The following is a 27,876-nucleotide window of genomic DNA, read 5'->3' as shown; positions in this document are numbered from 1 at the left end:
GACCAATCACGTTGCCTTCAAAATAAAAGCATCCGAGATTAGACGCTTTTCCTTTGACAAAGTGTTGAAAGAAAGAAAAAGAGAAGAACAATTACATAGCCTATAATAAACCTATACTACCGCGTCGGCAACGAAAACATATACTAGCCTACTATATTTCTTGATTGTTTTATTTTGTGTTCATAATCCGCCCATAATCTTTTAATACATTATAATCTTACTATTTAAATGCATTTACGTACTGATCGTATATGGTAAAATGGCATTACAATGATATAAATAATTTACTGGACTATAGTCAAGTGAATTTTATTCTGAAGTGAACATGTTGACCACAAAACTATAGCTTCGTAAACTCGATACCCAGGCTTTCATAATCGTCGGGGCAAAAAAAGAAAAGAAAACAGAACGGAATGGTGCAGGCGTGCAGCAATGCTGATACAGCAGAGTAGCCTATAGAAGACTACAGAATACAGACAGATGGGAAGTTAAACCTTCTACAAACATGTTTATTTACAGGTTAGTATAAGTTAACACAAGCTTTGAATTTTAACTCCGCAAAAATCCAGATGTTTTAGCGATGGGGTGACACTTGAGAAAGCTACGTGTTTCTTAACTTACCAAGTTACATCAATGTTTCCTTCATTAGAGATTAAATTGACTTGCACCGGGCATGCTATATATTTATGTAGGCTATTCATAACTAGTAAATACAACTTTAGATTAGTGATTAATAACTTTAGTGAATCACTTGATTCACTTCACAAAGTGACAGCGACCATACAAAGAAAGAGGCAAAAACATACGTCCTGTAGTCCTGTACTATAGCCTGCTAGTTAAAATGTGCATATGCAACTGATTAAAAAAATCTATTATGATGACATTCTGATTGGCAATTTTTGTTTTGTTTTAATGGATGATTTTTACAGCTCTGTCTGTCAACTCCACTGTCCAATAACAAATCTTGTAAAGTGGCATTCATGACAGATTAAATTATTTAGACTGAAATTATATAATTTGGATACCAAATTAAATGTTGACCAATTTACACAGGACAATTGACACCTGATTTCTTGTGTCCTGCACATTACATCTAATTGTCATGACCTGTCAGTAACACATTAACTGTAGCCTATTGGCTGAAAGACCATAGGTTTACAGCAGTTGTAAAGTAGAATGCACGACAACGTCCAGTGTCCACTATGAAGTCTCTTTCGTGTTCATTTAACTCTGAGCGTACACTCACAGAGATGCAAATGCATGAATGACCACTGATGATTTTCCCAGTGTTGTTGAGATTAATTGGTGGTCCTGACAGTGACAGGTAGAAATTACCCTGATCTGTCGTTGTAGGTTGTGAAACTCTACCGATCAATCATGCCTCTGGTGGAATTTTTAGCTGGGACAATTTCAGGTAATATGAACATCCTTTTGGACAATTATTAAACATTGAGCATACAATTGATACAGTGTGTGTGTGTGTGTGTATCATAGGTGTGTATGTGTTTGTTGACATCGAACACACTGTTGATACTATACTGTAGCAGACCTTTGATGTATTATGTATGTTTGTACTGTGGCAGGCGCAGTGGGACTGGCTTTCGGACATCCACTGGACACTGTGAAGGTTGAACGATGAAATATAATACACATGCATCGGGAGTAAATGCATGAAACTGGTTTTGTTTAACTTTCTCATTTGTTTCAGGTGCGCCTGCAAGCCCAGTCTATATACAAGGGGATCTCTCACTGTGTGGCACAAACATACGCTCATGAAGGGGTAGGTTTCATTCAATACATTTTTAGAGCATTGGGTTCCCAACCTTTTCTGGATCAGGGCCTACTTGAAAACCTTAAAAGCATTTACGGCCCACCCATCTGACCACTTAACACTTCTTCTAAGGCGAGTGTCGGTACATTCACCAGGTAAAGTCAGCGTAGGGCCTTCTCTCATCGTGCTCCCTACCTTTCCAACAATTTGCCCACTTCCGTGAGTTGACTTCCAAAATAGACGGCAGGTCCATTTACCCATTTAGGACGGGAACCCCTTTTGGGGTTGTTGTTGCTATTTACAGTATATAGCAGCATAACATTTGTGTGATTTTAGTTTTTCAGAAAACTTAGGTCAGGATTTATAAGGGATTTTTAGAATCGGCCCCAGTTATACTGTATGACCAATCATGATTTCGCGTTGTGATTCTATACTTGACTGTTGTCCCAGGTCCATGGATTCTTCAAGGGAATGGCATTTCCCGTCCTCACCACAGGCATCACCAACTCTGTTGTCTTTGGTTCCTACAGCAACGCTTTAGACTACCTCACTCAGTCTAGACGAAACGACCGTAGTCAAGGCAACCCCGCCTCCGCCACACAAGTCTTCACGGCAGGCTGTTTTTCAGGTCTTGTACAGGTAATATGGACTCTTACAAGACAGTGCATGCACATGGAGATGTTTTCTGCATTTCTACCATTGCACACATACACATTTGTGCAGTGCATTGGTTTTGAGAATCCGCATTATAAATGTGATGATGATGATGATGGTTATACCTTTTGTTATCGCCCCAATACTGTCTTATGTTATATTTTGTTATACTACTGTAACAAATCACATGCTCTCCTTCTAGAATGAATACAGATTTGACGCTTTAACAACTGTTTCTACTTTCAGGTTGTCGTTACGGCCCCCATTGACCTGGTGAAGGTTCGTCTGCAGGGTCAGACCAACACTGCCAGATACCGCGGGCCTGCCCACTGTGTCACCATTATTCTCAGAGAGAATGGTCTACGGGGTCTGTATCGCGGAGGGCTGGCCCTCGCCTTGCGTGACGTGCCCTGCTACGGTCTCTACTTTCTGCCTTACGAGGTTGTATGCAAAGCTCTGACCGAGAGCGGCAAACATCCAGGTCAGTGCACAGCAGACACGTCGTCATCTCTCTTGTGTTTGGAGGTTTCTAAGTTCTGCCTCTCCTCAGTGCCAGTACGTTCAGTGAACAGACATGAACACTATACCTGTGAGCCGAGCAGCTTCTTGCTGAAAGATGTCACTCGTTGATTTTAGCCTATCCTACCTCTGCTGTCCTCATTATCCAGTGAGCGGTTTGTTAACATTGCCGCTATCACTGTTTATAACCTTGATTACCCAACCAGTGTTTTACAATCGCGCACGTTTAGTGTACTTCAGACCTGACTGGTGAAACCTTTCAGCCTTGAACGTAGACTGCTTACTAATGCTCACTATCAGAGCTGTAGACCTGAGACTCGATTTGGAATGTTTTGGAAAGAAGTTGGATTTGGAAAGTTTTGGAAAGAAGTTGGGAGCCTGTAGCTATTTTCACTAGTTTAGGTCCCGGGCAAACTAATCCAGGAGGGGTTCGCTGTCTCTCAACTAATTTCCGTTTTGGGTCACAAGTTAAAAAGATTGTGAACCCAGTCACCCAGCACCATAAAGTCTGGGTAATAACTTACGTGTCTCTCCTGCATGTTCATTCTGACAAATCAAGTTAATGAGCTTTAATGCATTTGTGTCTTGTGTTGTAAATATATATATTTTTTTAATACTGTTTTTATTAGGCATTTTTTGTATGACATCAGAATATTATCGACAATGATAATGAGTAGTTCTGTTAAATAAAATGAAAGAAATAACAGGCAATGTAAATGTTCCACATACAATACATAATAAAAAAGACATATAAATGTGATAAACATGAAAAAACAAAAAACAGTTAAACAATGACAAGTGTGAACAGACAAACAAAACAGACAACAGGACAGACACTCTTGCTCTCAAACTTTCCCAACATGTTGTTGTAAATTAAGTGAATTACAGACATTTTTTTTTTAAATGAGAAAAAAATAAAATAAAGAAAAAACACTCTTTTTTTCTTTCCAATTTTCTATTGTGCTATCTATTGTGTAGGAGGGATTAGCGTGCACGGTGCACCTATTGAAATATTCAATGAAGGGTTGCCATGTCTGGTAGAATCTATCTTCACTCCCTCTCAATTCAAACTTAATCTTTTATGTTGTAAATATATTGATCGATTCATGATGTTTGTTGCTTTCCTTGATCAATATCATTCTCTATATCTTCAGGCACGTTTGCAGTGTTGATGGGAGGCGGGGTGGCGGGCGTGGTGACCTGGGCCTTCGCTACACCCATGGATGTGATCAAAGCTCGTCTTCAGATGTCGGGCGCTGGGGGCCGCGAGTACAGCGGGGTCCTGCACTGCATGAGGGTCAGCGTACGGGAGGAAGGCGTCAGGGTCTTCTTCAAAGGCCTGCTTCTGAACAGCGTCAGGGCTTTCCCCGTCAATGCAGTGACCTTCCTCAGCTACGAGAGTCTGATGAAGGTTTTGTGCCCACCGCCTGCGGGCTGACTTTAAAAGCTTTGCGTCGGGGGAATAATGGAAAACCTGCTCCGTATTTTTGGAGATTTCCATCAAGGACCAGGGGAGACTGTGGCCGAGCACCAGAGGAAATCTCTGACAAACATGTTTGTTTGTAAGATCATTATTTGGGATGTTTTGGGAGAATGTATGATTCCCTACATTTAAGTAAGACGTTAAGTGTGGTTATTAGTAGTCATGCAGCAGTGGTGTCTCAGCAAATGAAACAAACAATTCACAATGCATCATACCGTTATTGAAAGAATCGCCATTCCTTGCCCCCAATCATCACCATGATTGCATAAGGACGGTGAAAACTGTGTATTATTCACCACCAATGACTCCCAGTCATGGAGTCCTGGAGAAAAGTGAACTTCCAGCCAGAGGATTCCTCTTCCTATAAATCTGCTACTTAATCATCCAAGTGTGTCTTGCTTGAAGGAGGTGCGCGACATCAGTGAGGCGGGAAGTCTCTCGTGGTTCATTCCAGTGAAGGCATTGGTTATTGGGATAAACGTCCCAGAGGAGCGTTCGGTGTTGTTGCGCAGATTCAGTGGACACAATAGAAAGAGAAATCTCTTCTTGGCCAATTTATTACCCACCGTTGAAAAAGGGTAAAAAAGGATTAAATCTAAGCACTAAATAGGTTATTTAGTGCTTAGATTTAATCATCCCCCCGTTTCAATCTATCTAATCTAAGTACTTTAATCTACAAGGCAAAAAAAGCAGGTGCTACTTTTTGTCTGTCAAGGAAATAGTAATCACTTTCCTTTTTATTATAAAAAGCCAAAGCATTTTCACATTGACCACAAGGGGGCGACAGAGACCAACTTGATCCTATGAGCTATGAACTTTTGCTGTTGTCAAAATACAAGCATGATAGCAAAGAGAAAGACTTGTGAGTTGTGACAAAGCATCATGCAGTTAGTTTGGCATTTAAGTTGTCAGTCTTTCATTAATGTCACATCATGAGAACATGAAGTCAATAATGGCAGATGGTCTTGTTTTGTTTGTCTTTATTTTAATTTCTTACAGTATGGCCTGGTCTCCAACGCAACAAACAGAAGCTCCAAATGGTAGAACAAAGTGCAGTTACAAAGATATTTCATTTCTAAATTAAAACATACATCCCTATATGTACATCATATAATGAGCAGAATAATATCTGTCTATCCAAGTATCCATTGAATATTATTACCTTTCATCATATAAATCATCTTCGCAAAAATATACAGTTCTAAGATGAAGAACAAAGTCTACTCTTTTCCACTCCCGATTTTTAAAATTTGCAGAATATCACCTTTCACCATTTGTGGTGGTTTGTTCCGAGCCCAGCTACACAGGTCCACAAAACAGCACAAACGTAAGACTGACTAAAAAATCGATTGCAACTCAGCCAATAACTAAAAACTGACTAGCCAAAAATCTGTGGTTCAGACCAATATGTGCTGTGTGCTGGCACTGAAAGAAAGGCGTTCAAGGTTAACGTGAAGGCAAAAATATGTTTTCCACTTTAGACCTATGTCCCTGTTTTTGGCATGTCATAGGCACAACTTTACATTTCCAAATATAGCAAAAATAGATGATCTACGTCGGCTATTTTAACATGGGAAAACAATTCATGCCTGGCCTGTGAAGATAGGCATCACAGGATCAGGATCCCTTTTAGAACAATGTCATCAACGCCATGCATTCATTATTTAGTATAAAAGTAAAATGTTAATTTGGGTGGGCTTCACAACAGCATGAGTACATGACGTAATTGTTCCATTACCTTTACTCTGTTGTTAGAATGTTAGAATATGTTTTACTTTACATGAATAACACATTATCTACGGCTAGCTAAACCTGCAAAACAGGCTTTTGTTCAGTGTCTGCAGAGACACTGAACAAAGACTCGCAGAGCTCACATAAGGATTGGAATTATTAACGTATAGAATAATGCAGCATGTACTGTTATATAGTATCATTTTGATATTATCAATGTGTTAGCTAAAGTGGTCCATACCACAAGAGAGCATAAAGAACAATGAGTGGTAGACGCCTATGCATTCCCAGAATGCAGTGTGTCATTCAAATGTCATGTTGCTTTGAAAATGGGTAAAAAAGCGATGACTAAAAATGCATTCAGACAGGCTTCACTTCTCAAATACTGAAGCCCTTCAAGCCCCACACCTCCACCAGGCTTCACTTCTCAAATACTGAGGCCCCACACATCCACCAGGCTTTACTTCTCAAATACTGAAGCTCCACACCTCAGTTCAAATACAATCATGAATGTTGCCTGGACAAAGGCCAGTGACACAGAATACCACGAAACCTTATGAGCATACTAGAGGTCCAACAAAGTGAAAGATTTCAACAACCATATTATACATACACCCGTTCTATATACTACCACAGATAACTATTTTCAAAAATAGCAGTCCTACAAGCTCATAGCACGCCACTCGGTGGTGCGCTATGAGCTTGTAGATCTGATATTTTTCAATAGCTAAATTACAACATAATGTTTAAAACACCAAAAGGGGTTCCCGCCCAGAATGGGTTAAAGAAAACTGAGATTAGGACCATCAATAAGATTACAGTGCAGTAGCTAGGCCTGTCATGATCGCAATTCTTTTGCATAATCGTTCTCTCTCCACTGTGTCCTATCAAAGGCAGATAAGCCCAAACAAATATATATATAAAAAAATAAACAGCTGGATGAAATTGACAGAAATGACATATGTCCATCATTATTTACACACCGTTGTCCATTCTCTTTTGACCATTTTCAACCTAGCATAGCAATGCAAAGCATTGTGAGCATATACTGTAGTTTTGAACATAGTTGAAATAATCAAATTATTAATTATAGGGCATAGGTTTAGCTATAGTATATTATTTAATTTGATTATTTTCACCGTTGTCAGTCATTTCTACATTTTGGTAATAAGCTTTGTATATTTTTAAGTACTTTTACTTGTGAATACATAGGACCATGATGTAAACAAGTGTATTACTGTACTTCCATGTTTGCCTATTAAAGTATTCAAAGTTATTTGTAATATCTTCCCTGGATTTTGTTTACAATGCCCAAAAGACAAATAGGAATGTAATGTAATGTATTCAGATTTACCAACGCCAATGCCAAAAAACACAAACATATATTTGTATGACAATTAATCGTCAGCTACTTCATGATCGTGACAGACCTAGCAGCAGCAACAGTGGGAACGAATAAAGGCGAGGGAACTCTTAACACATTTGTCCATGGGCATGGAGAGTGCTTGTCCAAACCCAGAGGGAACTCCTAATGTACTGGTCCACAGGCATGGCAAGTCCTTGTTCATTTGATGACCTGATGAAGATCTAACAGATCGAAACGTTGTCAGTATTTAAATAAAGAACGTCTTGCTAGTACCTTTGGTGTGCGGGCTCCATCCAATTCACTTAAGTCCTTGTTCATCCTCACCGTGCTCAAAACGTCAGTGAAGGAAGGCAAGTTCACATTGGACCCCGAAAGGCCTCTCCAACTCTCAACATGGAGAAGTTAAGAGGGGAACAAAACAAAAGCAGCGCTTTCATAAATTGAATAAAGAAAAAAAGAAATCTATGCGCACAGAGATAGCAGTGTAGTGGTTTCTTTCCAAAATACAAAAAGGGGATTTGTATGAATCATCCTTTTTCAAAGAATTCGTTGTTTTGGAATGTATACCAGGGTTTTCCAAAGCTCCAGACATTTTGTTCAGAGATGTCCTACTCCCTCAGCAGTGTTTCAATATCCATCGGCATATGCGGTGTGGAGTCCACCACGCTACGACTTGGGGGCTTGAAAGTCCTGGTCCTGCTGCGGCGGTGGTTTGCTGTGCTGCTCCGTGGCCATGGCCCGTAGGGTCTTTCTCTGCATCTGCCTGGCCTTGTTGTACAGGAGGACGCCGACAAACACAAGGCCGGTGCCGACGGCACCCAGCACTGTCACGTGGTTACTGAACACTATGACACTCAGCCAGATGGACAGGGCGTGCTTCACCGTACTGGCAACACTGGGGACATGTCGGAGGTCGTTGGCATTAACAAAATGTCAAACCTAAACCTAAAACATAACAACTAAACGTATACTTATGTTAAAAAAGAATAAGGGGTCCATGGCACTCTGCTGCAGTCAAGTAAAAAGCCTTTATTGAAAGCAAATGGCAAATAAAAAACAGACCTAGGTGTTTCCGAAACGCATAGGTCTCATTATGGAATCCTCACCAACGAGTTTACAGTCCACAACCGCACGGACCACGGCAGCGCTTCTCTTCTGTCTATTCAACGTTAGCATACTTTGGGGTTCTAACTAACTGGCCATGTAAGATTGGTCATTTTGGTGTGGTCTTGTTTTTCAGTTTAATTTATTTCCTTTACCCATGTGACTTAAAGAACCACTTCCCCAAAAGTTTTTTTTTTTAGTTTGTCTCTTTCTTGCATTCTGTTTCTGTTTGTAATGCATTTGTGTCTCAATGGAAATATTGCTGGACTAGACAGTACATGTGGTACATTTTGTTCAGTTCAGAATCTAACTGTGAACGGGTGGGAATGGTCAGAAATCCAATGAGAACAGGACCATTGGTGTGTGTAAGAGTGAATGTAATGCACATTGTAAGGTGCTTTGGATAAAGGCACTATACTATTTTAAATGCATTTACCATATAAATGCACCATTTACAAGGATAAAAGATACAGGGTGTGGGATAGCACACTTTAATTGAAACATAATATACTTCCCTGCTATATACTGTAGGTAATGTGACCAGCGAATTAATCTTCTTCTGAATGTAGTGCTGTTGTTGTGAATTTGTTTTATCTACTTTAATGAGTACAATCAACTTCGCATCCTGTGTTTTTATTTTTGTTATTTGGCAATTGTAGCCAGATAGACTCATATTTCACCTTACCTGAACGTAACCGGGGAGATGCGACCCATGAGAGCGTAGGCAGTGATACTCTGTAAGTGGAACAGGCCACCATCAAAGAGCAACAGGAGGACAATGTCGTGACTGAGTATCAAGCTCTGGCCACTCGCACCAACCAGTGGAATGTCCTGGGGACACAGTGGAGTATTGGGAACATGATAAAACAGGCACTACTCCCAAGTCAAACTTTGATCCCATACACTGTGTATAATACACAATTCATTGCTGTATTCTGTGTATGTATTCAGCACAACCGTGACAAAATATGCATGACTACGCCATCGCCGTGTGGTTGCAGTGGAACTTATATTTACTTTACTTTTTTTTTTAAGATAGAAATGTTGTCAGTTAGTACCTACCTCTTAAAATGTTAAATAATGTTGCTTGAGGAGGATGCAGGAGTTGTGCAATTGCTTCATGGACTTCTTACGCTAAGTTGATTGTGAAAGAATTGTGCAATGTGTGTAATGTGCTGCTTTGTTTAGGGTGTTTGGGTCTGTGCAGCATCTAAGTTCAAGACAAGTTTCCACACAGGAACAATTAAGTATTGGATCAATAAGTATAGGTCACTGACGATATAAATAGAAGTATTTAAGTCCCTGAATAAAATGAGAAACTGCAATACTTCCCATACATACAACAGTAACTTGAATGAATGAATGAATGAATGAATAACTTGACCTACTAAAAGAAATACCCAGGCGGGTATGAGCATGACGACTGCTGCTGCACTGGTGTAGAACTGCAGTTCTGGAGCGCTGAAAAACATAAACATTCATTAGATGCAATAAACACATTTGCATGCCATTTAAATTAAAAAAAGAAGGGAACCATATTACATTGTAAAGTATTACCGAATGAATTGTATCCCATTTGCACGGCATAAAACAACTGTTCAACCGGTCATCCCTATTTTAGGCATGTCATGATGGGACACATTGTGAGCTTGTAGAACCATTTATTTTGCTATTCATCATACGACCAAATATAAGTGGTTAACATTCCATTTTACCTGAATTTATATGTGTCTCCACTTAGTAACTTCTTGGAGAACACATTCTGTAAACTGAGACACAGACATAGCGGTTGGTCAAGTCATAGAAGTGTTATAGTATTAGTATTGTGATTTTTTTTTAATTTAAATTCCTGCCCTGCGTGTCCTACCAGTCCATGATGTTGGTGGAGAGAGCGGCACAAAAGCCCAGCATGTTAAAGCTGACCTCTGTGGCTGTGCAGAGAGACAGGCCCGCCATGACAGGGAACAGCGACAGGTTGACCCAGAGTCCTACATTAAGAGAAAAAGAACATGTGCACAGTTGCACACACCCATATACATCATTAACCAGGGACGTGAACACATACATAGACATCAAAGGGGGCTTCAGCCCCTGCCCTTTTACCCGTCTGTAAAACAACTGCCCTTTCCAGACCACAAATGCAGCATTTACTATGGTGAAAGAAATGCAAATGCCACTCCTTTCCATGCCATGCTGGAAGGCAGCATTCAGAAGAATTGCTTTTTCCCCCCGAAGTCTCCTGAACTTGGCAGCATTTTGCGGTGAACAAATTTGTTTACAAGTCCACGTCGTTACACCGTATCTCCACTAGCTGAAGAGTGCTGGGTTGCGCCCCGAAAATAGCTGATCTACCAACACGTCGCAGGTGCCCTCTTATGGGATTTCAGCCCCTGCCTCTCTAACACTCTCTGCACGACGGTCCTGAGATCAACACTACTAGTGTATATCTGAAACCATATACTCTGTAGGTGAGTAAACTTGGCCTGAATTACAGCCACTTGAAAACCAAATCCATAACTATGTAACCATGTAATTTAGTACGTATGTATAAAAGTAAGCATCTAAAAAGTGTTAAAATGTGTTTCATTTCAAATGTATCAGCTTTTGTAAAAAAAAATATATATTGGGTTTGACTTGGCAGTATTGTAACCCTTTATTAATCCAGGAGAGGTTCACTGAGCACAAATTCTCTTTTTCAACAAAACCCTGCTTTACAATCAAATATTCAAAACCTGGGAACTGCCAACTATGTACAACCACAGTCTAATACTGTTGGCCACTGAGCAGCTCCACTGGAGCAGTTGGGGGTGTTCGGTCAGTGCCTTGCTCAAGGGCATTTCAATGGTGTGTTGAGGGAGGGGTGACTTGAGTGTTGCTCATCCATTTTTTTCGTTTCCACTGGTCTGGGGAATCGAACCAGGAACCTTTCGGCCATAAAGCGCGCTCCTCTAAACTTCAGGCCAAATTCCAATACCCAAAATCTCTGCCACTCGCTCACTCACACTCCAGCATGGTGGTGTAAATGGTAAATGGTCCATTTATATAGCGCCTTTATCCAAGGCGCTTTACAGAGATTGTGCATTACATTCACCCATTCACACACACATTCATACACAGATGGCAGCGGAAACCATGCAAGGCACCAACTAGCACATCGGGAGCAACAAGTAAGACGCGCAAACGCGGGAAGCGAACGCAGCTCGTAAATTGCAATAACAACAATTAGTGTGTGTGTGCGCGCTACAGCTGCGCCCTCTGGTGGCGGGCGGGTGGTGTCACAGCGGGACAGACACACAGACAGACAGACACACACACAGACATGATCTGCAGGGTCTCATAGTTAGTGCTCACTGCATTCGCAATTAGGGGTTCAGTGTCTTGCTCAAGGACACTTCGACAGTAACTCTGGGGGAGCCCGGGTTCGAACTGGCAACCTTACGGGTACCATCCAGGCACTCTACCCCTGAGCCACCGCCGCCCCATGTTACAGTGAAATTGGTGACCTGCCGAAATATGTGACCAATGACCATCTTGTGGACTTCACATAACTTACATGTAGGTCTTTAAATATACGTGGCCTACCATCACATCAGAGGAATGGGTAAACATGTTCAAAACACAAATTACATCCACCAACTCAAGAATGTGGAGAGAATTCTGTTGGAAGAACCTAATGAGATTTTTTATTACACCCAAAATCAAATCAAGACAATTGAAAACAGATCAGCCATGCTGGAGACAGTGTGGCTGGCCACAAGGGGGCGGGCCACGCTCATATTTTCTGGTCTTGTCCTAAAATTCAGAAATACTGGCAGGATATCCACTCCACCTTGGAGACCATTCTGTGTTTTGAGATACCTCATACTTAGACTACAAGAGGATAATGCAATGATTTGCATTCATACACTAGCCACTCTACCCCTGAGCCACCGCCGCCCACCACTTGGACACTTTTTAGGAAAATTACCCAATTTATTAAACAGACCAATCATAAAGAAACCCATCTCTCATTGGCTCTCTCTGCACACTTTTACAATGAAAATATCCCATTTGTTCTTCTGACGTGTGAAAAAAGTAGCCGCCATCGCACAGCGATGGCTAATCTAATCTCAACTGCGCTGCGCAGTTGAGATTGTTTGACAAAGGTGGAATCTAAGAGATGTCAATCAATCAAACCACACCTCTTAGTTATGAAAGTTTATTTTCATTCAGATTTTAGTGGATGCTAAATGAGTCACTCAACTTTTATATCATATGCTGCATGTTTACTATTTCAAGTCAAAGCATGTGCTTTAGTGTTCCACTATATGCTTACTATACACTTAAACATGTCTAGCTTACACAAAGATATCTCTGGTTATGTAAACTGAAACCTCTCTATAGGCTGAGGTCTTTAGGAGGGAATACTTTGTCACACAGAACCTGTTTGCAAACCCGTTTGTAACGTAACATGCCCCTCTTTGCCATTTGTTGCAGCAATTTTGTGACCAGTACAGAAATTATAATGGAAGTAATAATCAGACGACCAAAAAAAACAATGGAGCACACATGATCTCATGTTATCTACCTGTGTATTCTCCCAGGATCAGTCTGGACATGATAACAGTGAAAATGGGCGCAGAACTCTTCACAGTCTCAGCAAAGGACACGGCCACATTCTTCAGGCTCACTAAGCCCAGAACCACAGTGCTGAACCTGATAAATGGACCAAACAAGACAAGCAGGAGGTCAACACTAACACTCTCTATTGTGCATTACAATATCAGGTTTTTCTTTGGTACCTGCCTGCTTTTATTGATAGCCAAGTAAGGAGCTGAAGTTGTTTCATAAGCTTAATTGAGATTAATTATTTCTCTGCTGCCTAGCTGTTAGCATTTATGAAGTTTCCAGTGCCACCATACGCGTTAACTTTAAGAGAACATATGGCATTTTCCAACCATATTTTGGTTGGCAAATACGGAAGTGCAAATGAGCGCTCAATGTTAAACCCCAGCTGCACCTGCACCACCAAGTTGGAAGTGAAATATCGCTTTACTGGGGAGGGACCCCAGTGTTCACAGCTTGGATGTATGTATAATTATGTGCATATAATTTGCATAGATGTGAGGGGACTTCATTGAACTCATTGATATTTTTTTAATGTTTTATTCTAAAAGAAAAATCCTTCCTCTCACACTTATGCCAGGGGGCCAGTGAGCTCCCTCCCTGGTGCCGTTAATGCCTAAAATGGTCTACCCCATGTCCTATATAAACCCATTGTAACTTCAAACTCTAAATGAAGAAAACCTTATATTTTAAAAATAAAAATATCTGTTGTTGTAACAATTAAGTACTGTGGAAGCTGTCAATGCTTCCACCTTTCCTGTTCAAAACCAATAAAACCCAAACCCTACACCCAAGAGCTTCCCATGCATATTCTGGATACAAACTCACCTCATGAGCCCAACGAACAGCATGGTCATGACAAAGTTGGAGGGATACTCGCTCCTGGACTTGTGCTCATACAGGCAGCAGGGGATAAACATCTTCAGGCACCCTATGACGGTGGTGGAGAGCATTTGGACCGCGCCTGGGAGTCGACACGAGATAACCAGTCACAAAATAAGATAAGGTTTAATTGGAAATAGCTCCAATCAGACACTACATTTTACAATTTAGGCATTCAGCAGACGATTACCCAGAGCGTCTTACAAGTGCGAATGTCGAGGTAGAAATAACAACAACAAGTAACATATGATACCGTTTGCATTCATCTCCAAACATCTACACAGGCCATACAAAGTCGCCTGCAAGGAAAAGTGGGCCATGATGACCCTTCGTCCATCTCCTTCCCTTACCCAGCATGCCGGGCTCTCCCTCCAGCAGTGACAGGATGTACTTGTTCAGGAACAGCGTGCAGAAGCTGAAGAAGTACCACAGGCCCAGGTACGTCAGCGAGCGCGAGTTCCACACACCGGACTCGGCCTCGAGCACCGTGGTCTCCGTCACCGTGATCTTCAGCACATGTTCACCCGGCAGGCTCTCGCTGCGGGCCAGCACCACGCGTTCCTGCCGGTTCCGGAACGGCGAGAGGAGGCTCGACAGCGTGTGCCTTGCGGCAGGCTTCCCGTTCTTGGTCGGCATGGTGGTGGTGATGATGCCCGGCGGTGCCCGGGGAAGATCCGAAGGGGTCCCAGTCGCGGAAGGGAGGGAAGGTGAGGAGGAGAGGTGTGACGCAGGCTTCGTCAGTCCATCTTCCGTGGAGCCGTCCCGTCATTCCACTTGGCTACAGGCGCATGACTGAAGCGCCAGGGCTCCCGTTCCTTTATCTGTAGCAGCAGGAAAGCAAACACACCTTTATCAGCTTTCATTTATTGATATAGCATTAAGTATCTGAAACACTCCCTGATATTGATAATATGAGAGGGAGCATTTTGACTGTTTAACCTTTAAACCAGGGGTCAGCAACAGGGGGTCCCTAGGGGGCCGCCAAATCATTTTTTACATTAACCATTTGAACCCTATAGCATCCCTATTCTGAGGAGAACGTTAGAGTTCAGCAAAGAGGTTTGGTGTAGAGGGGGAAAAGAGCAGAGTAGCAGACCAAGTACAGAGTCAGTCAGTGAATAGTGATAGTGCTGTCAAACAATATGAAGCTCTGGCTATCAATGCAATCTATGAAAAGGTTTAATCTGCAACACAATGTTATATGTTGGTATGTGTTCATTTATCCATTTGTACATGAGGCAGTATAAATGGAACCAAATGGACCCGCAATGAACACTTGAACACTTTTTTTCTTTTCTTCTTTTTACTGTGTAGAGACCACACTATCTGATACGTGGCTCTCTCTCTCTAATCTAAAAAAACATGCACAGGAAACTGTTGCTTCCATTCTATTTCAAATTAAATTTCTCATTCTCACCCAGTGAATGTTTGGTTTAGTAAAAGAACAGAAGAAAGTGGAATCCACTGCGGCTGCTTGAACAACTGAACAAACGACAGGCGCCACCACCGGAATAATCAAAGTACAACACAATAATAACGTGAAGCTAACGCTGTTAGCCTTTAGCTGCAGGCAGGTTGAAGTGGCCACCCACCACCGTACAGCGAGAACACAATGCATGGTGGTACAAAACAAGAAAGAAAGAAATTGGAACCGTACCGACACCGTGGTGGTGTAGTAGAGTAGCCCCTCTCGGACACAAACACACTGGATTCAATTCAGACGAAGCCAGCAACACCTCGATCTGCCTCACTCTCTACTAGCGCTGAGCTGAATGCTGTGACCAACAATAACAACAACAGACATAGAACACGAGTCCTCTCCTCTCCTGCACTCAGTCAGTACTGTGTGTGTGTGTGTGTGTGTGTGTGTGTGTGTGTGTGTGTGTGTGTGTGTGTGCATGCAGCTGCAGCAGCAGATCAATCAGTTGATTTGTACTCTACTATCTTCATACACATTTAAAAGCGGAGATCAGCTACATCATTAATTATTAATAACTATGTCACTATTGTAACGTTTCCGTTACACTATTAGTATGTTGTTAGCTGTGCACGCGCGCGGCGGTGATCAATCCACTCACGTCACATATACTTCGCCGTATCACGACTCACGGTGCCTCGCATTCCGCATGTGAGAGCTAGATCGGCTATTTTCGCGCGACACTGACTGTTCTACAGCGGAGCATAAACGCGGCATTGTGCGCATGATTGAGATTGTACAGTACAGTTAGGTGGTGGAAAGCCTGGTGTGGCCGCAGGCGAGGTTACAGTACAGTACAGTCAGTGGCATAATTGGCATTGTAATGTAAAAAATCACACCCGTGTGTGTGTGTGTGAAATGAGGGGAGCTAATATATTAAAGTCGAACTCATGTTGCTCTATGATTAGGTGATGTAAAACAAACGGTGACTAAACAAACATTAAATTCTCTTTATTAGTATTTCACATTTAATGTTTGTGTTTAGGGACAAAATGACGTACAATTTATCTTCATTGTCAATGGCGTTTTTAAAACAAACATTGCACTAGGAGGGGCTCAAAAACACAATACTGCCTCCCTGGCTTGATTATCTCACAGTAGTCGAGAGAGAGACTCGATTTGAGAGGAAACACTACATGTTTTGACAGTCAGTGTCATCACAGGTTGTATGTCTTTAAATGTTTTGATGAATTGAACAATGTGGACCCTGTTGTAAACAAGTGTAATGCTTAATTGGGTCGTCCACTCACAGTTGACAGTCTTTGTATTGAGTTTGTGCTTAAAATGTACTGTAAATTCTACAAACTGTTAATAAATATTTAAATCAATCAATCAATCAAACAGTATCACACTAATAAATTTATTTGCATTATTATTCATGAGCAGCCAGATACTAAGATAGTGTACTCGCGTAACCGTAACCTGTCTGTGGACAGACAGCCGTGGATTCCATCCGGTCTAGAGCCCGCCTGCTGTATTCCATTCTCCCCACACACATTAGGCAGCGTCTAGTGAGCAGATCTAATGAGCAAATTTAAGACTTCCGGTGGACGATCTCTTCAAAATAAGAGTACCCTCTAGAGTATAGAAAAAAAGTTTTCGCATCCGTTCTACACCGGACGGGAAAACCGGATCACACTCGATCGGAACATCTGGCGCATGCGTACATCTACACATGTATTTGTTGTTTTGAAGTCGGAAGTACAGCAAACACCCACATCGATTCCCCATCATCTCTGGTGCGTCTGATGATGTGAATCATACTAACATTTATCACTGCTGTAGTGTAATAATGGGATGCTACACATTTACAGTAATGTAGAGTTAACGACCGCATTACAGCTGGGAGAGAAATGGACGAAGTAAGGTGAGTTTGTGTGTTGTAAAAATATATATATTATATAACCGTTATAACCGTAAATAACCGAGGTGCTGCTGATGGGGCATGACAGATCATGTGACACATCTGGATCATGAATGTTTTGTATGGTGTTGTGTTATCCAATGATATGCTGGTGTTATAATGCTGCTATTCTCAAAAACTTAAACTATAGTGCACATTTCAACAAGTTAAATATGTAACAACATAAAAGGCATTCTACAAGTTGGTTGGATTGATTGATTCATTGGACATTTTGGGTACAGTACTACAGTACAGTTCAAAGAAAGTACTACAGATCAATACAAAATCTGCTAAGAGGATAAAACCAGAAAAAGCACTAAGACTTGTTCACATAAGGGTCCTCCATCTGGTGTCTAATGTCAGGATTGTGACATATTTCTTTGTGCAAAGGATTGGATGATTTTAATGTGTCTAGAACTTGTCCCATCATCTATTTCAGTCCTCTGTTAGGCAGCCGGCAAGGACAAGACCCAGACCAGCTCACATCTCCAAACCTGAGACCAAGGCACCAGGACTTGATCCCCACACCATGTGGGCCTGTAAGTCATTTTTTCTTCCATTTTTATCAAATTGTTCTAATTATATGACTGATGAAAAGAAAATATATATTTGATACGAGTTATTTCTGATCAAAGCTGTAACCTCCCATCATGTCAATTCAATTCAAAGGAGCTTTATTGGCATGATAAAACATATGTTTACATACAAATACAAAGCAAGTGTCAAAATATAATAAAAACAGTTGAAAATGGGGACAGTATATACAGTTGGAGGGGGAGGGGGTACAGCATTTTGTAAACAGAGCTATTTCACATTGTGTCGTTATATACAGGCTTTAAAGCTTTTTTGAAACGAGCAGCAATTTCTTTAAGTCACTTTGGGACAAATAGCAGCATTTTCTTCTCACGGCTATTTAAATACAAAAAAACCCCTCAGATTTAAGATGTGTTTAAAGGTAGCAGCTCTGTTTACATGTGCAGTAGTAGATGTAACCGTCTACTTGGTACAGATTATACAGATAGTAGTCCTTAGGGTGGTTGTATTCCATTGGTAACCCTTCTTTTGTCGCAAAACAGTTCACAAATCTTGCACATCATCATGTCAGTGATGGCTCAAAAACAACCCCTCGCTTTCGCAGATCAAGCCTTGGTCGGAGCTGTCGTTCCTGGTGAAGCTCTACTTCTGCTTCACGCTGGCGTCTCTGCTCGCGCTGCTCGGGCTCACAATGTCCAACATCTACCAGCAGAGCAAGGTCTCATACACCTACCAAGACGACGTAACCGTGTCGCTCATCCAGCTGGTTGGAATCCGTGAGTGGCATGACTTGGATTAGCTTTCACCCAAGCAGAACATTTAGTAAACTGGCAGCTACCATCTGCAGGAAATTGGCTTTAACTTCCCCAAATCCACCCAACCGTGCAGCGGCCAGACATTCCTTAATGTGATCACATCACATGCCATCTGTAAAAGATGATTAATCGTGGAGGTCATTCAGCCGTAGTGGCTGTGGCCACTTCCCACCAAGGACTTACTTCCCAATTCGCTGATTTAATTCGGAACTGGATGAATGGTTCTGTGGAATTCCCAGCCAAATTAGCACAGCAGCTCCTTATTTCTGCAGCATTGCAAACGTTAACTCGGGATCGAAAAAACAAACCTAGATGTCAGGCAGCCTTCTCACTATTTGTTTTTCTTAACTCTAAAGTCTAAACCTTACTCTAATTAATTGCAGAGTTGTTTTGAATCTAAGAATAATAGAGAAAACACTGACTGTGTTCTCCATGGTGGCTTTTTAACGTGGTTTTGTCTCCACACGCAGTGTTCTGCATCTACTACATCACGCGCGGCATCCTGCAGGAGAACAGGCAGGAGCTGGTGGTGTTTGTGCTGAGCGTGTTGGTGGTCATGGTGAGATCCGTGGTCAACTTCTCGGTGCTCCCAGCAAAGGACAAGCCGGAACTAATGGTCAGTGGTGGAAAAAGTACTCACAATTCTCTTACTTAAGTAAAAGTATCAAATACTGCAATGTAGAAATACTCTGTCACAAGTGAAAGTCACTCACCGCCAGGAAACCTGTTATGCAAGTAGGGCCGGCTAACCAATGGATTTTTGGGTACAGTGCGTCTATGAGGGGGGCGCGTTCTAGCGTGCACGCATGTGCACTTTTCCGTTCCATACCTGTGTGTGCACGTCATTTTTTTGGGGGTACCACACGCCATGGTAGGCTAGTCCGTTCTACGAGCATGACACCACTGGCCACTGCTGAGCTGAAACTCCCCCTTTGAACACTCTACCTCAGGGGTCTTCAACATGGGGACCCTAAGAGTTACTATTGTTCTTATTGAACTTTTAATCTGTTTAATGAATGACCTCTTCCATTAACTAACACGTTCAGACCGTAGGACGTGTACACACGGCCTAGCACTTTTTCATTGATATATATAAAAAGTTTCGGGAGCGGATGATATGTTACGTCATGTTGTAGTCATCAGGCCGGAACCCTCAAACCAAAACTTGATGGTTTGAGGGTTCCGGCCTGATGACTACAAAACAAAGACTACAACATGACATAATGATGTCACCCGCTTAGCAACATAGACCACCTCCGAGGTGGAAGGAAAGCCTGGTGACGCATGTATTGTGCATTCCACATTATGTTCCATGCATTAGGTGCGGTTTGGATGCATCCTGGGAGTGGGCGTGCTCCATGTGTTCTGTGGCACTCTGCTCATCCAGAGACCCAACATGATGGCGTTCCGTGTGGGCGGGGCCTTGGAGAGCCTACAGGAGCAGTACTTCCTGCTCAACCTGTGCTTCTCTATGGTGACCTTTGACCTGCAGGCCCAGGTATGACCCAACACCCCTGCGGACAGTGATTAATGTTTGATCTGGTTTCTCCGGTTCCACCGGTTCCAGATTCCAACCCTACTCAGGCATACTGTATTTCCTACAGTGGCGTTACGACAGTGGAGTTATGCCCTGCTTAATGTGGTGGACGTGCGGCCCTGGCAGTGACCAATGAGGCGTCTACGTATTTATGTCTGTGCATGAGAGGTTAATGATGATTGAATGCTGTAGGTTTCTTTCTCGTTGTTTTTAGGGCCCAATAAAGTTAATGGCCAGTTTTGTCTTTTAAATCCCTTCTGAAACAATATGTTATGTTTTCATTATTATATTTTATTATAACTTTTTAACCCTCCTATTACCCTTTTATATTGGGGGATATTCCATCAAAGGCTTATAATTACTGTACATAAGTCTGGCTAATTTAAGTGAGAATTCCATTACTGTGGATATAGTCACTGCTCAGTAACCACGGTAACATACCACTGAAATAGCCTGCTCTGTAGCACGAAAACTGTCTATTTTGGTCATGTCATTATAGGCAAAAGTGTCATTATAACCATATTGTTTGTCACAGTGGATGGGGGATGTGTGTGTGTGGGGGTGGTACTCTTGGTAAACTGCATATGCATTGGTATTCTTAACAATATAGCTTGTTTTTAATTCAGAGAAAAAACATATTTTAACAAGCTATACATGAAAAGCTTGCAAGTATTCTTCATTGAAACCACCTGTGGCTGTTTGTTAGCTCACCAGCTCTCCCACCATAGACATACTGACATAGCCAGCTGGTAAATTACAGCTACTACACAAATTTGACGTCAGGCCATTTTTGGTGTCTGTTTCAGATGTTTGTTTTGTATTATTTATTTCCCAGCTGTGCCTGTGCATCCTGATCATGATGGCTGCAGCATCCATGTCGCTGGTCAACGGCATCATCCTGGGGTTCGGTGTCCTCTGGGCCTGCCTCACAGCGGCAGTCGGGGCCATCGCTGTAAGTGGCTCACTCTGGTGCCTTTAATCTAGTCTGTACTGACAGAATCTGCCGAATTACAACTGGGCAATTAAACCAAAATTACAATTTGATACCCATATTTAGAACCACCAATAACCGACTTCATCTTGTGTGTGTGTGTGTGTGTGTGGTTTTTATTTTATTTTTTATAATCGATTTTATAAACGATTAATCGGACCCATCCCTAGGTTCATCAAATAATTGAGAGAAGCGGGTGAAGTCTTTTTTTTTAATGCTTTTACATTTTACATCGACAAATTGACAAAATTCGAATAGATTTCTTTATAATCTACTAAATTGATTGCTCTGATTAACCATTTTCTCTCTTTTGTTATCATTTATCATCATATTAATCACCCAGCTCTTAGTCTCGCGTAGCCAGACAACTATTCCACAATCTCCGAATGCTATATAGAGTCTGGACCTATAGCCCCCATGAGCTGAGGAAGCTGCCATTTCCGTTCACGAAAATACATTTTTAAATATCTTTAGAACTTATTTCCTTTTCTGCTAAGCAACAAGCTATATATGCTTAGATGTTTTCTATTTATATTAGGATAAATGTACGCGACTGTAAAGACGAAACGGAAGTGGCGAGGAGCCTCCACTTCCGCTTTATCGCTTACGCATGATACCTCTTCCGTTGGCCCAGACTGTATGATGAAGCGTTTGGAAATCGCGGAGGCAACAGTCTGGTAACGCGAGACTACCCAGCTCTAGTAATGTGTGTTATTGGCGCCATCATAAAGAGCTCATAATAAACCATGACAAAACGTGACACAAAAAGTTAAAAGCAAAGAACCCATTAAAGGGGATGTATGGATGGAAGCGTGTTGGTGCCATGGCAGAACGAATTTAATGGATTAGTATAATATTATAATTTATAACATGAAGTTTGTTATCAAAAGTTGTTTTTAATGTTATAAACTTGTGTTTTTCATTTTATGATATCCTAGTGTTGGGTACTAGGATAGGATCTGAGTTCAGGGATAGCACCTCCAACCACTGCAGATGTGCTAGTTATAATGTATTAACATACTGTAGTTTAGCCCACGATACAGATTGGTTAAAATAAAATCTTATTCATCATAAATTAAGTTCATGATTGCAGCTTTAATGTTTCACACCCCAAAGCCAACCCAGCTTAAGTTTTTTTTGCAACAACAGCAGTGCCCTCTGCTGTTCAAATGACAAACTAGTTATCTGAAATAACGACAAAGACAAAAAAGTAGCACCTCGAGCAGTGCCCAGCAGCAACACCTTTAGCCCTAGAATGGCTGTGATATTACATACAGTACATTTAATGTATTCCAGATACACAGCCACAGCACCTCAAAGGCCCTTAAAACAAGGCTCCAGACCTCCCAAAACAAACTGGTCATGCTCCTACTTGGCCTCACCCCCCGAACCCACCTCACCCCTGCCTACTTTGACAGGCTGGGATGGCTTAGGGTCGACGACAGAGTACAGCATCTTGCAATGGGTCTGGTCCACAAGATTCGATACACCACCAAGATACCCATGTACCTGTCTAAATACTTCCTTAATGTAAACGAAGTCCACACCCACAACACCAGAGGGAGTGCAACAAACCATGTACAACCCAGATTCGGCACAAACAAAGACTAAATTATTTTCGCTCCTATGCCACCAAAATGTGGAACGCCCTACCAACAGTCATTAAGACATGTGAATCCCTTGACTCCTTCAAAACCGCTCTCAAAGGGCACCTACGGATGGCTGCAATTCGAAACTGGCCTCTGTAAAATCTGAATCTGCAGCTGTAAGGAAAGCTTGAATTATCCTCTTTCAATCTGCATATGTTTCATAAAAATCCACCGTAGACATGTCATGAGCTACTTTCTGTCAAGAAATTCTGTGCTGCTTCCTGGATTATAAAGCAGGACCATCGATGGCAGCCTGGTGTTACCTATTATAAAAAAATCTAGTGTTGCAAATTGCGGCTAGGTTTGCATTGGGGAGCACATACTGTATGTCACTGTTTCCACACATAAGCGCAAAACGGCCGACAGCCGCGGACAGAAGAAGCTGTGCGCAGCTTCTTTTTCCGGGTATTTAGACAGCTGGTGGATGGAAAAGAAGCTCCACTTCCACGCGACGGCCAGATTCCCGGAAACGCTCTCCTCCGTGGAGGTGGAGCTTAATTTCCATCCACCAGCTGTCTAAAAACCCGGAAAAAGAAGCTGCGCACAGGCCCAGGCGGTGGTGTAATCATCTGGGCACCCGACTGGTAATCCAGTCGCAGAGTGCCGCGGGTTCGACTCCCGAGCCCGACACAGCCTTTACTGCATGTCTTCCCCCATCTCTCTCCCGTTTCCTGTCAGCCTACTGTCTGTCCCTTCAAAAACCAATAAAAGGCGTAAGCCGCAAAAATATCTTAAAAAAAAAGAAGAAGCTGCGCACAGCTTCTTCTGTCCGCGGCTGTCGGCAGTTTTGCGCTTAGGTGTGGAAACAGTGTCTCCCAGTGTAAATTCTTCCGCCCTCCCGTCAACACACATCGCTCCAACGAACTGGAGCGGCCAATGAGGCATCTATTTTTTAAATATCTGGTGCAGACCACTGAGAGATTACTGAGGGATTACTCATGTAGATAATACAGTATGTAAGACAAATGTAACGGGTGGTAAATATATCTCTGTTCTCTCATTTTAGGTTTTAAAAGAAGCCAAGGTCTTGCTTTGGGCATTCATTATGCTTAACATTCCCGAAGTGGCCTATTTTGTTTATTTGATGTACAGGGTGAGTCGTGAACACATTTATTTTATTTCATGTTATTTCAATATATATTTGGGATTGTTTATTGTTTATTTGGATCCCCATTAGCTACTGTACCAACTTAAAGGACCACTTTTCAACCTATCTTCATATAATAGGTCCTCACTAATAATCATGGAAAAATGGCGCAATTTTTTTCTACTCGGTCTGTGTCTCATAGGAGGGCTGTGGGCAGTTCAGAAACCGTCTTCCAGTGACATCATCGATGGGGAATACAAGCTAATAGAAACGGCAGGCTTTCTAGTCCTGAAAAGTTGCAATGCGAAAATGGAAGTCATCGTTCTCACGATAATGAAAATCTAAACATATTTGTAAAAAAATCTTGTTAAAAAAAAAATCTGCCTAATGATGATGTCACTGGAGACGGTTTCTAAACTGCCCACAGCCCTCCTATGAGACACAGACTGAGTAGAAAACAATTGTTGAAAAGTGATGAAGTGGTCCTTTAACAGCAGCTACTCTTCCTGGGGTCAACATGGCTTTCTGTGATTTCAGATCATCGACAAATGGGGCCAGGATAAATCGTACACCCTGGAGGGTGCTGCCGTCACTGGAGCCTTGATCTCAGTCCTGATCAAAGTGGTGCTGTTTTGGGCCCTCTACAGAATGGTCCGGAGCTTTGGCAGAGGCCTGAGGGAGAGGAGTACGTACACGTAACCACTCTGTCACCTCATAGCTTTTACCATTATTTTAAACTTTAGCTGTTGACAAATAGCAGATCTACAAGCTCATAGCCCGGCATCGAGTGCCGCTACGAGCTTGTAGATCTGCTATTTTTGAAAGATCATGAAAATGTGTGCAAATATTTGACTATATATTCTTTCACAGTGAAAGTTTTTAACTTCTGGGGGGAGGGCTCCCTGGAACAACATATTTTCAGATTGGGGGTCTGCGGCCGATTGGGGGTCTGTGACATGAAAAAGTTTGAGCACCACTGATAAATGATTTTCAGAAAACTGTTTGGAAGACATTTCTTAGAATCTGGTCTCAGGTGTTAAATGGGTTAAACCTCAACGGCCCCTTGGCGAAGAGATATGGTGTGAAGGAAACAAGTACCTGGTATAGAGGGTTTAGGTTTACAACCTGATCGTCCTGTCTGTGTGCAAGGTGTTATCTCAAGCTGGGTTCAGATTAAAGCTGCCATTCATAATGTTGATAACCATCTATGACAGAAAGTGGTTATTTTAGCAGAGGATAAGCTGCTATTAGCGTTTCCCCTTTACGACGCAATACCTCTTGTCAACCAGTAGGAGTCACCACAGGATCTAAATGTCTCAGAAGAGCAGGGGAGACAAACTACATCCACCACACAGTTGTGTTGGTTATATCAGTGGTTCTAAAACGTTTTCATGTCAAAGACCCCCACCCCCCCATTTGAAAAAGATATGACAGGGACCCCCATAAGAGAAGATTTTTGTACACTCAAGACATGCCCCTTATATAGCCAGTACAGAATTCATTCCATGTTGATCTGACCCCCCCATGCCAAAGCGCCAGCGCTCGCCCAGCAGTCTGCCGTCAACGAGGCGGATGCGTGCACGCGACCTCGCCCTTTTAGCTGGGGACCCCCTGAAACTTCCTCAAGGACCCCACTTTGAGAACCAAAGAGTTATATATATATATATTGTATTAACATACAATACTGTATTTATTTATAATTTTCCTAAATGTTTTTTCCTATAAAGACATGCCCATAACCTAGTAATGCTTGAGGTAATACACCTGTACATATAAATGCGCCTGTTTTATTTCTCTCTGTATTGCTCTGATCTTCACTGTACAAAGCGTTCCCACTTCCCAGACAATAACCAAAACTCTCTTCAGATAGACCCTGACGAAGACCTTGTAGGTCAAAACACGTTGGTTTTTTTGCTTGTTTTTTTTACACCTTTTTGGAATTAAGCATTACTACTTTGAAGGAAAAAATATATTTTTTTCTCCCCACAGTGTTTGCATCCACAATGCAGTAAACGTCCCGCACCGATGGAGGGACGACGGTTATTTCTGGTGGACCTACTGTACGCTTCAGAACGCTTTGGTGTTTTGGAGTGCCATAGTTTTCTCTGTGTCGGTGGTTGAAGAGGACCTCGGCCAACTTTTGACTGAACTCCATTCCGCTGAGATGACAAAATGAACATTTTCTGAAACATCTTGCTGAAAGCTGAAAGGCCAGTTTGAGTGGTCTCCGGTGGGCTCACATTTTGTGCGTTGGAATTCTGTAAATTTAACTCGCGCGTTTAGCGGATGCTTCTCCTTCAGTGCAGCATGTATGATGCCATATGAAAGGATGCTTCTCCTTCAGTGCAGCATGTATGATGCCAAAAGTAACGATAATAGCAGATTTAGGGGCTCACAACCAGTGTTGATTTCGTCGACTAAAACTAAGACGAAAAATGTTCGTCGACTACCTTTTTTCACTAAATGGAAACTAAATGAAAACTAAGCTATGATGACATTTGTTCGTCAACAAAACTAGACTAAAATGTTGGGAAGGGACTAGTGGACAAGATATCCAGTATACTGCAAGTCATTTTACACTTGGTTGCATGCTGACAATAGCAGATCTACAAGCTCAACACGTCACGCTGTGACACGTTGTGAGCTTGTAGATCAGCTATTTTCAGCAAGTGTAAAATTACGACGGCATCAAGGCCCACCAAAATACATTTTAGTTGACTAAATCAACTGTCGATTTAGTTTAGACTAAAACTAGACTAACACTAAAACATTCAAGGTGACTCAAATGTGACTGAAACTAGATGAAAACTATTGAAGAGACTGACTAAAACTAATAGCAAAATCTGCTGCCAAAAAATGTGTTGTGAGCCTTTAGAGCTGCTATTTTCAGAAAATGTGGAACACGTGCCCAACATAAGGATGCCTAGCCTCGGTCCCAGGCTTACTTATCTGCGAAAAGAAAAGCCTGGTCACAACCTAAGGCAGAGAAGCTATCGGCGGTTGTATCCTCCGGAACAGCCGTCAAATGTATTTCCCCCGGATACGATATTTTCCAGACCAATCACAACACTTTGTTCTTTTTCATTCGCGGAGAATGTAAACTGATTTGTAAAGCATCAACGATTTCACTTCCGCTAAAATCCCGCAACATCCGCTGATAGTCTTTTCAGCTTAGGTCTTGCCCAGGGTGAGGGATGCCAGACTGAAATTTGGTCAAGTTGCATGCACATGATTTAAATTCTTTGACATTTATTCATAGAATGGCTTCTAATTTTAATTCTGTTTTTAACAGATCGTTTGCTTACAGTGATATTCATCATAGTGGCTTTTGATGTTCAACATATTCTACAAAATGCTCTACATCTAGAAACCAAAGAATGTTTCTGGTGATATGGAGCTTTTTTATGATTACATTCTGCCTCGATTTAACACTGCTGCTTTTAATATACTGTATGTACATGTTAATACACTGTATATTTATTCACGACACACTTTATTTAATTTAAGTAAACTATATACTATTTAAGTATACTAAAAGTATTTGGGAATTGATACTTCTGCTGCACTTTAATACTTGATTAACATCTCAATGTATGTTTTTTAACTTAAAAGTTCTTAATAAAATGTTAAAAGAACCATTTTCAAAATAGCATTTCTACTTCCTCAAATAAGTACATGATTAGTGGGGGAAAGAAAAAGACACTGCAATAGGGAATAGCAGTGGCGTTCATTTTCTGGTTCCAACGATAGAGATTTCCAAAAACAATA

General features: G+C 41.7%; 3 protein-coding genes across 6 annotated transcripts; 2 read left to right on the top strand and 1 right to left on the bottom strand.

The window, feature by feature from the left end:
- The first annotated feature begins 424 nt into the window (after positions 1–424).
- Positions 425–6,974, top strand: slc25a45 (solute carrier family 25 member 45). Its single transcript, XM_083769917.1, has 7 exons — positions 425–519; positions 1,354–1,414; positions 1,584–1,627; positions 1,709–1,780; positions 2,222–2,410; positions 2,672–2,906; positions 4,099–6,974. Exons 2-7 carry the CDS (start codon positions 1,378–1,380, stop codon positions 4,380–4,382), a joined length of 861 nt encoding a protein of 286 aa, XP_083626043.1. The 5' UTR covers positions 425–519; positions 1,354–1,377; the 3' UTR covers positions 4,383–6,974.
- A 145-nt stretch (positions 6,975–7,119) lies between these two features.
- LOC310862180 (solute carrier family 35 member E2A) lies at positions 7,120–15,950 on the bottom strand. Of its 2 annotated transcripts, none has more exons than XM_083769915.1 (10): positions 15,768–15,950; positions 14,466–14,936; positions 14,062–14,197; positions 13,196–13,323; positions 10,496–10,616; positions 10,344–10,397; positions 10,017–10,089; positions 9,314–9,459; positions 7,397–8,419; positions 7,120–7,349 (listed from the first exon to the last, which is right to left on the bottom strand). In XM_083769915.1, the coding sequence occupies exons 2-9, from the start codon at positions 14,749–14,751 to the stop codon at positions 8,191–8,193; spliced, it is 1,173 nt and encodes a 390-aa protein (XP_083626041.1). In that variant the 5' UTR covers positions 14,752–14,936; positions 15,768–15,950; the 3' UTR covers positions 7,120–7,349; positions 7,397–8,190. The 2 variants fall into 2 exon arrangements, with proteins under 2 accessions (XP_083626041.1, XP_083626042.1); XM_083769916.1 differs by lacking the exon at positions 15,768–15,950 and adding an exon at positions 15,533–15,652.
- A 1,344-nt stretch (positions 15,951–17,294) lies between these two features.
- Positions 17,295–27,321, top strand: LOC310861807 (uncharacterized protein). 3 transcript variants are annotated; one of them, XM_083769447.1, is made up of 9 exons: positions 17,295–17,454; positions 17,935–18,034; positions 18,634–18,805; positions 19,315–19,460; positions 20,166–20,342; positions 21,217–21,333; positions 24,028–24,114; positions 24,646–24,793; positions 26,098–27,321. In XM_083769447.1, exons 1-9 carry the CDS (start codon positions 17,390–17,392, stop codon positions 26,118–26,120), a joined length of 1,035 nt encoding a protein of 344 aa, XP_083625573.1. In that variant the 5' UTR covers positions 17,295–17,389; the 3' UTR covers positions 26,121–27,321. The 3 variants fall into 3 exon arrangements, with proteins under 3 accessions (XP_083625573.1, XP_083625574.1, XP_083625575.1); XM_083769448.1 differs by having other exon boundaries at positions 17,319–17,459; XM_083769449.1 differs by having other exon boundaries at positions 17,384–17,459; positions 17,950–18,034.
- The last annotated feature ends 555 nt before the right edge of the window (positions 27,322–27,876 follow it).

Source organism: Protomyctophum parallelum, assembly GCF_964188405.1.
Source record: "Protomyctophum parallelum genome assembly, chromosome: 7".
In the NCBI taxonomy this organism is placed as follows: domain Eukaryota; kingdom Metazoa; phylum Chordata; class Actinopteri; order Myctophiformes; family Myctophidae; genus Protomyctophum; species Protomyctophum parallelum.
This window is presented reverse-complemented; position numbering and strand designations above follow the sequence as displayed.

What these genes read in the sequence shown, in the direction of transcription:
- LOC310861807 (XM_083769447.1), top strand. Translation starts at nt 17,390, where the DNA reads ATGCTACACATTTACAGTAATGTAGAGTTAACGACCGCATTACAGCTG. An exon ending in CCTTTGACCTGCAGGCCCAG is followed by an intron (nt 20,343 to 21,216) that starts GTATGACCCAAC and finishes TTTATTTCCCAG; the next exon opens with CTGTGCCTGTGCATCCTGAT. An exon ending in TTGTTTATTTGATGTACAGG is followed by an intron (nt 24,115 to 24,645) that starts GTGAGTCGTGAA and finishes CTGTGATTTCAG; the next exon opens with ATCATCGACAAATGGGGCCA.
- slc25a45 (XM_083769917.1), top strand. Translation starts at nt 1,378, where the DNA reads ATGCCTCTGGTGGAATTTTTAGCTGGGACAATTTCAG. An exon ending in ATCCACTGGACACTGTGAAG is followed by an intron (nt 1,628 to 1,708) that starts GTTGAACGATGA and finishes CATTTGTTTCAG; the next exon opens with GTGCGCCTGCAAGCCCAGTC. An exon ending in CGAGAGCGGCAAACATCCAG is followed by an intron (nt 2,907 to 4,098) that starts GTCAGTGCACAG and finishes CTATATCTTCAG; the next exon opens with GCACGTTTGCAGTGTTGATG.
- LOC310862180 (XM_083769915.1), bottom strand. Translation starts at nt 14,751, where the DNA reads ATGCCGACCAAGAACGGGAAGCCTGCCGCAAGGCACACGCTGTCGAGC. An exon ending in CTGTTCGTTGGGCTCATGAG is followed by an intron (nt 13,324 to 14,061) that starts GTGAGTTTGTAT and finishes TCCATTTATCAG; the next exon opens with GTTCAGCACTGTGGTTCTGG. An exon ending in ATCTCCCCGGTTACGTTCAG is followed by an intron (nt 8,420 to 9,313) that starts GTAAGGTGAAAT and finishes ACATGTCCCCAG; the next exon opens with TGTTGCCAGTACGGTGAAGC.